General features: G+C 48.8%; 1 protein-coding gene across 1 annotated transcript; it reads right to left on the bottom strand.

Moving 5' to 3' along the window:
- Positions 1-303: 303 nt before the first annotated feature.
- On the bottom strand, positions 304-11,095 carry BORCS8 (BLOC-1 related complex subunit 8). The gene is made up of 5 exons (XM_061555750.1): positions 10,728-11,095; positions 6,879-6,991; positions 6,664-6,728; positions 4,192-4,299; positions 304-467 (listed from the first exon to the last, which is right to left on the bottom strand). Exons 1-5 carry the CDS (start codon positions 10,762-10,764, stop codon positions 410-412), a joined length of 381 nt encoding a protein of 126 aa, XP_061411734.1. The 5' UTR covers positions 10,765-11,095; the 3' UTR covers positions 304-409.
- Positions 11,096-11,646: the final 551 nt, after the last annotated feature.

Genomic DNA, 11,646 nt, shown 5'->3' with positions numbered 1-11,646 from the left:
CCCCTGCTTGTGGCCGTTCGAGAGTCTCCAAACGCTCCATTCAAGTAAAGTTGCGATGTAAATTTGCATTTCACCAAATAACAAGCGTCAATTCAAATTGTAAAATTCTTAAACCAAGGCACACATTTCAAAGCACCTGTAGTTACATCAATTGTTTATTTTCCTATTCATGCTGCTGCAGCTAAAACAAAAATCGTCTGGGGATGACCTAACGCTGGACACGTATTGTCGCTGCGACACCACCACAAGTCCGAGCCAACAAAGTGCCGGCAGCGTCTTTTGTGCTCTTCGACAACGGCGGCTCCTCACGCAATCCGCACGGGAGGTTGTGGTGGAGGGGAAGAGAAAAAACTTTTCCTGTCACTGCGTCGTGTGCTCCACCCTCATATTGAAAGCCAAACACAGGCCGTTAGAATGTTCCCGTCGGTCGCAGCATCGCCCCCGTATTGCACGCCGTGTCTGCGAGTCTGCGGACGACAACAACAAAGGTGCAGGTCAGCGGTGTTTTCATAACAGGCGGAGGGGGGGGGGGGCAGATGGCTCAGTGGCTCTGCCCAGGCGATGCCATCTCACGCCGCCTACGCCAGTTGCATGAAGGACCAGCACTCTTTCTGCAGGTTTCCAAGTGTGGGGGGCTCGAGCAACGTCTCCATTAATCTGCCTCGACCAATTTGTAACAAAGTCAATCCAGCCAGCACCTCTGCTCGTTTTTAGCCAGTACAGATTACCCTGCCGTGACGAAAAAAGGAGATGCAAAGAATTATTTTTTGAAAAATAGAGTTCGTATGTGTAATGGGTTCCAGAGACACTTGTAGAGGTAACTTTTTTATTACAATACAACACTCCATTCAGTCCTGATACTCTGTTATAGCCTAGGTACACAACCTAGGTAGACAGCCTAGATACACTACTCTGGCTACGCTCTGGGGTCCTCCGGCTACAATTACCCTAGGGGAGGCTAATCTGACCCGACCCAGCCAAGGTGCGGATCTGGACTCTGGCTTCCTCGGAACTCGCCCTTACAAGGGCATAGACCCGGGAGTCCCAGAGTCCCGCTACTGGCCCTCCCAGCGTCCCGGCCCTTACAAGGACAAGCGGGACGAGGGGGTCCAGGGTCCTAAGCTGGCTGGTCTTGGGTCTTGGGTCTTGAGCTACAACTGGTCCTGATCGGCCAGGGAGCTGCCCTTTTATGCCTCGTGCCCAACTAGGGGTGGGGTTGTGTGCGCCCCCAGATATCCCACAGAGCACACACAGCCCCCCCGTTGGTGGCGCCAAGGGGTTTAAGCGTCTGGGGTGCCTGAGATCCTAGCGCCTGGCGCCAAGGCTTATCTGCCTAGGATCCCAGAGCCCCCAGCAGCCCTTCCCCTCTTATGCCACTACATATGCATGGAGAGGCGTACGGTTGGGATTCAACTTACAAAGAGGAATTTGGCGGACATACACAAGTTAGAGACATCATATTAACTTTAACGTAAGTGGGCCTAGGCAGAACAGGTCAATAGAAATGATGAAGCCCGGTGGTCAATACTAACAAGAGAGTGACAACTCAAAGAAGGGAGTATGCCTGATAAGTAATCTGCCACGGAGACTGAGTGATGAAACCAGCTCGTACGCAAGTGCTGGAGGGATTTTTGCAACGCAAGATCGTGAGTGATGATGGCCTTTATCCAGCAGTGGCTAGACCCTGGCTGATAATGATGCTGCTGCCGGGGATTTGAGATTTGGAAGTGTGGGAGGTTTCTGAGGCCGTGAAATGTCATGGGATTTGGATTTAATCTCAGTCAAGTCTGTCCAGGTCTGTGACATAGGAAATATCTCCACACCCAGGATACCACATCCATCATACCTCTCACTGTGGCGATGACTTCTAAGTTACAAGCTTACTTTAGTCTACCAGCGACTAGAATGTGTGGTGTTATAAACGTAGCACTGATGTCATTCCAAGATGATTGTCTAACCTGCCATGCCCCTACAACACCCCACCACTCTACTGCTGTTTTCTCTAGAGTCATCAAAACCCAGTTAGTTCGGAGTGTCGCGGGCGATACTACTGCTGGACTTATGCCTGCGTGCTCAGCTCAGAGTAACTCTGTTCTGTTATCACGAAAGTGAGGGGTCTGGGAAACAAGGCGTATGAAGGGAGCTGGAGAGGGAGACACACACACGTGCAAGGCTTGTACACAGACTGGTTCATTGTGGCAAAGCATGCTGAGGGCTCCTCCAAGCTGGGTTCTGTAGAGAGTTGGTGCCATGACTAAGTGGACAATCTAGGCCCTGGTATATTACGCAGGGTTGTGATGATCGCCTCCCCCCTTCCCCCCCTTGCAATTCGATTAATTGTCAAGATTTGGGGGTCGCAATTCAATGCAAGATTTGATTCTAATTTTTTTATTTTACGATTTTGAACTGTAGCACCGCTAGTGGCTGCAGGGGTCACATGAACCAATCACATGCAACACAATCTACGAATCGAATGGAACAACAGGTTTGTATCCGTTAAATCGATTCCTACACTTGCGTACTCCCGGTACACGCATCAAATCGTCCCGGTAAGAATGTGACATTTATGCTTTATGCAAATCATATGCTAATGTGACACGCTATTAAAACGATTTACTCGTAGTTTTTTTTATTTTAGCAGAAAATGCCCACTGAGCTATGTAGCTCTTTTCCAGAAGTGACCTGGCCACAATCATAGCTCAACGAAGTCATTTATCAAGTAGAAATGTGTAGCAGCCAAATAATCTTTAGTCTTCCCTTCCTTTCCTACACATCGCCTCTCCTCATTCAGCTGCACCGGCTTCCTGTTTATTATCGTTGCCTCTTTAAATTCCTTACCTTAGTTTATACTGTACAGCACCTTAGTTAAGGCGCTATATAAATGATAATCACAGTAGAGCCTACATGCGCTGTGAGTACTAGTGGCACGGGAGGTAATGACAGGGGTATCCATTGTAAGCGCGAAGGGACTGGTGGCTATAGGAATGATCGAGAAGGGAGCGTGGTTAGGTGGCAGAAAAGCATGGTAGAGTCTGCCGGTGGAGCGAGCGTACAGAATCACCGAGAATGATCGAGAAGGGGGGCGTGGCCTCGGTTTGTATAAAAGGGAGATGCGCGGGAGACTTGGGGCTGTTGCAGTGGGGGTCTCCGTCGATGTCAAGTGAACGTGTCTTCAATAAAGTATCATCTCAAGAGAAGTGTGTCAAGTCGTTATTACAAATGTATAAGATAAGATAAACGCACTTTTATAACATGCAGCGGTGCATAACCGCAAATGACACGAAATATGAGAGAAAGCATTGCAATCTGGATTTAAAGCTTTCGTGACTGCAGGAATCCATACTCTTTGGTTCTTTCGGTAAAGTCACGTAGGTAGAAAATTAATAGATCACGACGTTTCGATCGCAACACAAGCAACCGTCATCAGGTGATAATTTTTCAGCAGTTTCCCTGCTGTAATTGTCTCACCTGATGACGGTCGCTTGTGTTGCGATCAAAACGTCGTGATCTATTATCTTCTACCTACGTGACTTTACCGAAAGAACCAAAGAGTGAGAAAGCATTGCAATGAGACGGAAAGAAGAAGAGAAACCAAAAAATAATCAACACGCGGTGATCGTATTTTGACCTCGAATCTCAACAATTCGTCGAATCAATGGGAGGTGAGAGATGAACCTTTGGCATGGCCTAAATCTCAGCTCACGTCAATGGCTTCACTCGCCCTCTGTGATAAAGAGGTTCCCTCACACCTGGTGGTTTCGACGAATTGTTGAGAACCGAGGTCAAAATATGATTATCGAGAGTTGATCAAATGTTGTCTCTCTGCTTTTGTTACCGTCTGTCGTTGGGACGGTTTCTCTCCCATTTTGTGACATTAAACTAAACTATTTGAACTATTTTTTCTATTATACCAGGTAAGGTCCAATGAGCTACTGAAAATCGCTCTTTTTCAGAAGCAACCTGGCCACAAATGATAGCTCACAGCCAATACTGCAAACGCGTGATGTTGATTCTAAATGTGCAGGGGAAAACCTGGAAGATGTGGAGAAAAAAAGCCACACGACGACAGGGAGAACATGCAAACTCCGAATATACAGGCGTCAGGGTCGGGATAGAACCCACGGCCTGCATACAAAGTGAGGCATTAACGGCGATGTGCAAAGCAAGGCGGGCCCCTATCGGGCCACTCACGTGCGCGAGCTGGCCTTGTTGAGCTGCTGCTTGATGGCCACGGCCTTCCTCAGGAGGCCTTCGACGTTGGAGAATGTGGTGGCGCTTCTCGATATGTTATTGACTGCCCTGGAGGAGAAACACACAAGACACGTGCCGTCCGCCGTTTGCTCGCCGTTTGCTCGCGCTTTCTCACCCCGCTCCGGGATGTTTTGCTGACTCCCAAGTTCTTAGGTTTATTTCGGTAAAATCACGTAGGTAAAAAAATAAAATGAATAAAAGTAAAATAAAAATAAAATAAAAAATTAAAATCACGACGTTTCGGAGGCAACACAAGCTTCCGTCTTCAGGTGGAACCGTCACAGCACGATAGCTGTATCAAGTGATTTTTTTACCGAAAAAATCTAAGAATATGAATCCTTGCAGTCACGAAAGCTTCTAATCTCGGACTCCCAAGTTCATTTAAATCCCATGCTCGGTGCCTCCCCCTGGCTGGTTGGCATGGCTTGGCAGAGCGTGCCGCTATTGGCAGTCGGGCTTTACGGTTGGTTTGCTGACTAAAGGGCTTTAAATGAGGTGCAAAGCCTCTTTCACAAATAATAATAATAAATTCAACACGTTTGCAGAAGGGCAATTCGCCAAAACCTTAACAATCATTCTAGATTTGAAGCTTTCGTGACTGCAAGGATGCATACTCTTTGGTTTTTTCGGTAAAGTCACGTACGTAAAACAATGAAAATGAATCAATTAAATCACGACGTTTCGGGCGCAACACACGGACGCTTGTGTTGCGCCCGAAACGTCGTGATTTAATTTAGTTTTCATTGATTTAATTAATTTTTTTACCTACGTGACTTTACCGGAAAAAAAACAAAGAGTACTTACCAATCGTGTTTTTTTTTCCTTCTCTCTAGGGCTGTGTTATCGATGAATGTGTTGAGTTGTTATTACGTGTGGATGTGCACCACTGCCGGCGTAGAATCGCGCAGCATTTGGCGACAATTGTCGATAGATTTGCGTGAATCTGAAGAAATAAATGGGGTGTTTTTTTCCTTCTCTTGAAATTAGCTTTGCTGCAACGCTCACAATTCCTGTGAAGTTTTTGGACGACACACAGTGGCTAAATTAAAGCACACCACAATACACGATGTGGATGGATATTTTTATTTAGCACCTCAATGCCAGCGCATTTGAAAACGCTCTTGAAATTGATCGATTCGCTGCAACGCAAAACTCCTTGGCAGCGACAAACGACAGACCAGGTGGCCACTGAGAGCCTACTAGGCGTGCGTGGCACAGTGGCGGTACTGCTCCCATTGAAAAGTTTGTCAAATAACCGAGTGCACGCGTTTGTTAAACGCCGACTGCGTGTTCACGCGGCGAGTGACGGAAACGTTTTCACCCCTCGCTTTTAATTTCTCTACTTCGTCTTGCCAAGTCCAACTGCCTGTGTGTGTACACCACGGGTGACCACGGGTTCATGCTCAAACTGTTAATGGAAGACGCGACTAATAATAAGCATAACCCGTAAAAACAAAGTTTTTCACTCTAAATCCTTTATATGCGTGGCGGCTAGAGTCCTCTCGTCCTCTGGCTTGAGATGGCTGCCCCCTATGGGTCAGATGATTGTCTGCAGTATTAAGCAATTGGTAATTAAATATTTAATTTGTTTTCCCTAAACAGTGTAAAATTTTGGAAAAAATTTCACGAACATTAATTGTCTCGCACAACGAGTCTGCGTGCAAAATGTCAGCTCGATTGGATCACGGGAAGTGGGTTAAAAAACGACCGAAAGGTTTGCACGGTCGTAAGCAAGCAAGCAAGCGAACTTAATAGAAAGGATTTAAAAAACAGCTCATGGAACTTAACAATAACGATAATACAACACGCAAAACAAAAAGTGATGATTTTTTTTCTGACAGCGAAAAGGGGTGATTGTGGCCATCAGAACGGTCGTCCCGTCGTCTTTTGCACGTCGCACGCATGTGTGTTGAACTTCTTTAGCACCGTACGTAGCCAACCAACGCGCTAATCGGAGGTGCAGGGGAAGGACAACAAAAATGTCACCTGACATCACCACACTGAGTGTGTAACGCACACAAACCTGTCTGATGGGCTCTCCTAGAGTTTCTCGTCATTTACGGTAAATTTAACCATTGGTCTAAACGGGTTTTACCTTACTCTTTGGTTCTTTCGGTAAAGTCACGTAGGTATCAAACAAAATCATCTTGTAGCTACACCCCAAGGCTGTGCGTGCCGGGCTACCCAACACTATCTCGATGTCTCTTCGACGACAGAAAAAAAACCCGTAATGCGTTCATTACGGTGACGACGTGACGGCCACAGCACTCGTACAGCGATGATGATCAGGAGGAGGATGAGGGAGGAGAACGAGGGAGGAGGGAGGAAGATGGGGAAGGAGGAGAGGAGGAGGAGGGGGAGAAGGAGGATGGGGGGGGGGGGATGAGGAGGTAAGGAGGAGAGTCCCATTACCCGATGGCATAGTCGACGTCGTAGATCAAGCCCTGGCCCTGCTGCTCGCGGCTCTGCATGTCGACCTGCAGCACAGTGCAGTGCAACGCACGCAGTCAGGATTCGACTCGGACGGTGAAACCGCGCTCTTACAAATGTTTGCGTACACCACCGAGGAAGGGGGGCAGGGGGGGGGGGGACATGGGCTGGTGTGGGGGCTGCGGGGAACCCCATGCCTTGTGCTCCACCAGCTCCGGCAGGGACTTGCGCACGTGTTCCTGCAGTCGGAAGAGCGCGACCGAGGGCTCGTTGGCGAGGATGTACATGCTGTCCGTCAGCTTGTCCGACACTGCCACGCACACGCGCGCACGCACGCACGTACGCACTGTCGGAGAGAGCCGATAACCAGGTGGCTGTGGTGCAAGACAAACGATGTCGCATATTGTTGTCCGCTAACCGAGCCTAGCGGTGGTCAGTGGACGAACGACGCCTCCTGCATTCTGCAAATGATGAAGCTGTTGCCTCAGTTCGGCGCGAACGGACACGCTCAATAAAATACGAGCCAGGTGGCCGTAGCTGCGGTCATCTTCACAAAAATCTTTGCAAATATTCGGGGCGGTGGTGACATGGTCGGGCGGCAGCGCGTTCACACGACTGTTGCAGAGAGTCACGGTTTCGAATCCAGCGGGCCGCTCTGGTTATTACTGCGGACGTACTAATCCGTATAAATACACGGGACATGCATCACAGTGGGACGTTACATATCACCTGACGTAATTCGCAAGAGCAGGCCGTTGGCCGTCGTCATGAATTCCAAATTTGCTGAAAAGAATTACCCGCAGATTATTCATTTTTGGAATATACACAGCATTATGAAAACTCAGCAGGACTCTCCTGACAACGTCACGATACTCGGTGACGCTTTCCTAGGTAAACAAGTGCAATAAATGAGTAATACACTGCAGAAACAGTTGTTGTCAGTAATGTGTTTTCCAGTTGTGAAGCAACCGACAAATATTTACAATAGTTTAGCCAATGTTGTTGCCCAACTTTTTAGCCTTCTTTATTAAGTTCGTCAATCGTTTCCTTGCAGTTCATTCATATTGGTCATTAGCAATGGCTATGTCATCAGACAATCTGATACCGATCACATTTTCTGCATGTATACTCCTATCCCTCTGTGTCTCCTATCCAATGTTAGCAAGACAGCAAATCAATGTGAGACAATCAAGCTAAATAAGTTCACAGCACCGCTGCAGTTCAAATGCAAGTCTCAAGTGAATGCATGCCCTGTGGGCTTAGCATGGACGTGTTTCACGTATTTATCTAACTTAATCATGACCGCAAACGAATGTGGTATTTTACCCTCTGAAAATACATTTTACTCGCAACAATTGGTGGGTTAATTACTCTACCTTACCTGGAGCGCTGATCGATGTGAATGGATGAGTTGATATCAATCGCATCTATAAAGCGAGCACGAGCGTGTAAGGAGTGACCATCGTCCGTGTGCGCCTCTGTGTGTGATGGACTAGGAGGGTGAGAGATGCCTTTTCGCGGCCCACCCTGGTGCATGCTTTCTCGTTACCCCCCCCCCCTCTCTATCTCTCCTCCCAGGCTCCTCCCCCCTCTCTTACCTATATAGCCTCTTGTCACAGCAGCTCTTTTGCCCACTTCAGCAATTGTTTCTTGCTGTGGTTGTCCCACCTGATGACGGACGCTTGAGTTGTGCCCGAAACGGCGTGATTTTATTTATTTTATTTTATACCTACGTGACTTTACCGAAAGGACCAAACTACCGTCGTCTGGGCAACATGAAAGACTAAGCCACAGTGCAATTGTGACCATGCAACCAAAAGCATGGACCATACAGTAAACCAATGTAGACTGCACTCCCTCAACAACGGAGGAGTAGCAAGACTACAGCAACTCTCCTGAAGCCCTCTCGTCGTGGCGAGAAGACCTCGACATTGGCATCTGGCTCCTGAACTACATTGCTGCCATACGCAAGAATCGAATTTATTAGCAGAGCGAGTGGTTTGTTTCACAACGTCCCTAAACGCCACACCGCCCCTGTACAACTGCGTACCACCCTTGTCATTTGTAGACAGCAGAGAGGCAGCCCAACAAAAAATGCTTGTTGCAACTTCACATCTATGGCTCCCCACCACAACAAAAAATTACCTGCAATTACCAGCGTGGTGACGTATCGTCACCACGCTGGTAATTGCCGGGTGGCTAAAGCACAGCAAGTTGGCACAGTAGGGGCACAGGTGGTGCATCAGCCAGTCGTCTCAGTCAGTCGACCTGTGGCATCTGGGTCTGCCCCATGACCTCCTGCCAGCGGGCGTTCGACACTTTACGTGGCCTCAAGGCGCACATAGCCTGGCACAAGCGTCGTGGTGACGTCACCACCACTTAGTGGCGAATGGCGGTTATTGTTGTTGTAGTACACTGGAGACGCGAGCGGCTTCTGGCTGCTTTGTGTCATGCATTGTGAACAAAGTCTCACAACGCCCGCTGTGGGCAGTGTCGGGTTCTTGGGATTCACTGCCGTCGATTGACTGCGATTTGGCAATAATGTCGGGAATTGGCGTGGTGTGGTTGAAATGTGAATTTAAACAAAGCATCCACGTCGTCTGTAAGATCACAGGCGTCGCGCTTGGCCGAGTTATACAAACCAACGTGTGAGTTAGATTTTTTTAAAATTGTAAATTAAAAGTCAATATTGAGTCGTATTTAGTTTTTTTAGTCTGTCGCTAACTTGCGTTCGCTCCTTGGTCCATGTGGTGCTCTTTAAATAGATCATTAGGCTGAGAACATGGCTCGTATGGTGAGTGTAAGAATCGATTACTTACAACTCATGCAAACCGGATGAACAGCGATTTGCCGTCACATTCACGCAAGCGGAGTGAATGTTCTACAAACGAGACAGGAAAAACTCCGACAAATAATACAAAGCGAAATTTTATTTTAAAAAACCCCAACGCAAAATTAATTAATGTTCTTGAACGGAAACGTGACCCAGCATCTCGGGAAATCATCGCGTCGTTTGGGATTGGAGTGGTCACTCAGTGATGCCGATCCACGGGCCGATTGAGTGCCGGCGCTGTCCTTGGTACTGAACCAACTTCACACGGGGCGGCGATGTCACCTCGACTCTGCGAGACCAGTACAGGACCTGTGGCTGCTACCGAACTGCCGGTGCCACCCGCTGATGATGATGATGATGTGCCACCGATTCTTTGTTTTTCATATTGTGTCTAGCCACAGCTAACCTCTCTCTCTGTGTGTACCATGTCCTTTCTCAGAGATTCCGGCGACAGTCACCTTCCATTTAGCTCTGTCGATGATACGCTAATCAAAAACTTTTTGCACTGGATACTTCCAGTTGTATCAAATTTTAACGACGGCACTAAACCCCGAAACTAACGCATTAAGTCAACTCATTTATTTGGTCAATCATGTATTCACTCTTACGAAGCGTGCATGGTTGGAGTAGGTCAGATGCTGGGTCATGGTTAGGTGGTAGCATTTCGTAACGCCTTCAATGGGCGCCATCGATTCTCCAACGCGTCCACTTTGTTCTGTTAACAAAGCAACCGATGAGCACGGTTGTATACGTACGGTACGAAAGAAGTTCAACATACATATAAAGAGCAAGCTAATCCGTGACTGTACGTGTACAGCCCTTTTATCAATCCAATGCTGGATGAGGTGGGACGGGGGGGGGGGCTCATCTCCGTGCATTTTGTGCTTCCCGAATTATATTCCCTCTGATTTTATTCCATTTCACTGCCGTTGTGCCAAGTTTACAAAACGAATCGGGTATCGGGTTTCTCCCGGAGGGGCCGCGCCTCGCACACAACCCCCGGTTCATCTCGTCGCCGCGTCGCACACACAAGAGTCGCGGGGAGAGACGGAGAAGGGAGAAACAGCGCAGGGCCGGGCACGACGGCATGGAGACAAAGCACGCAATGCCGTGGCGACGTCCATCTTACAATACCCCCAACCTAAGCCCAGCCATCTTGCGCTCGTCAGCCAGAGATGGGGTGGGGGTTGATGGTGGTGGGGGTGATACGGACCTCTCTTTGCTTTGTTCTCCATGTCCACCTCTTCCATGGCTTCCCCAACAGAGGTCGGATGGAGCAGGCGCTGGCTGAGCCTCGTGAAGGGGAGAAAGGGAGGAGGAGGGGGGGTGGATGGCGAGCGAGGCTGCGAGGCTACATCGCCGGGTGGCCTCGTGGAGAGGCCCGGGATATCGCCGGCGAGCGGGTGCCCGGCCGTGTACCGCAGTACCGTATTCACGCAAACATAGCGACCCGCGTTAGGGGAAAAAAAATTAACCCCCGCTCCTCGCCACGCGGGAGCCGTCACACAAATCCATCTCACACACACACAGCACGCGCGAGGCAGTCCGCCTAAGTGTTACGCAAAGTCAGAGATCCACCCCATCCCCCCGTATAGCTGTTAACAAACTGCGGCTTGCGAGTAGCATCTGTGGATGGGCGACACGGCCACACGAGGGGGAGAGGGTGGCCACCACCACGCCCCGGGGGCGTTTGGCTCCCCAGTGGCGATGTTTACACAGCACACCAGTTACTTGTTTGAGTCTGAGTCGACCTAGGGGAGGACCAGGATCTGGTTCAGATATTCGTCACTGATGTTAGGCATGAGCGGCAATCGAACTCGGGTCGCCGGGTTCGCAGCACAGGACGCGAACCGCCTTTTGCACCGTAAATCAAACCCGAATATCTTTCTCAGTCAGCCTAGGTCTACTCTCATGAAGTTCAACACGACACTATCAGATCTCGGTACAATCAATCGTGCCAACAGAATAAAGATATCGATTCCGGCAAACCTAACAGGGTGATCTCCAGAGCCGGTTCAGATATTATTTGCTACCGATGTTCGCCGTGCCCGAGAATGGAACTCAGGTTTCCGGTTGTCATTGCGTAATGCGCTTATCACGTCTTATAACCAGACTAGCATACAATAAGCTAA

Source organism: Lethenteron reissneri, chromosome 21 (assembly GCF_015708825.2).
Source record: "Lethenteron reissneri isolate LAM-NWPU_2019-01 chromosome 21, ASM1570882v1, whole genome shotgun sequence".
NCBI lineage: Eukaryota > Metazoa > Chordata > Hyperoartia > Petromyzontiformes > Petromyzontidae > Lethenteron > Lethenteron reissneri.
The sequence above is the reverse complement of the archived record's forward strand: the minus strand, read 5'-3'. Positions and strand labels throughout refer to the sequence as shown.

Coding starts and splice junctions, on each gene's coding strand:
- BORCS8 (XM_061555750.1), bottom strand. CDS start 10,764: ATGGAAGAGGTGGACATGGAGAACAAAGCAAAGAGAG. Junction 6,992..10,727: donor GGAGAACAAAGCAAAGAGAG/GTCCGTATCACC, acceptor TGTGCGTGGCAG/TGTCGGACAAGCTGACGGAC. Junction 4,300..6,663: donor GACGTCGACTATGCCATCGG/GTAATGGGACTC, acceptor TTTCTCCTCCAG/GGCAGTCAATAACATATCGA.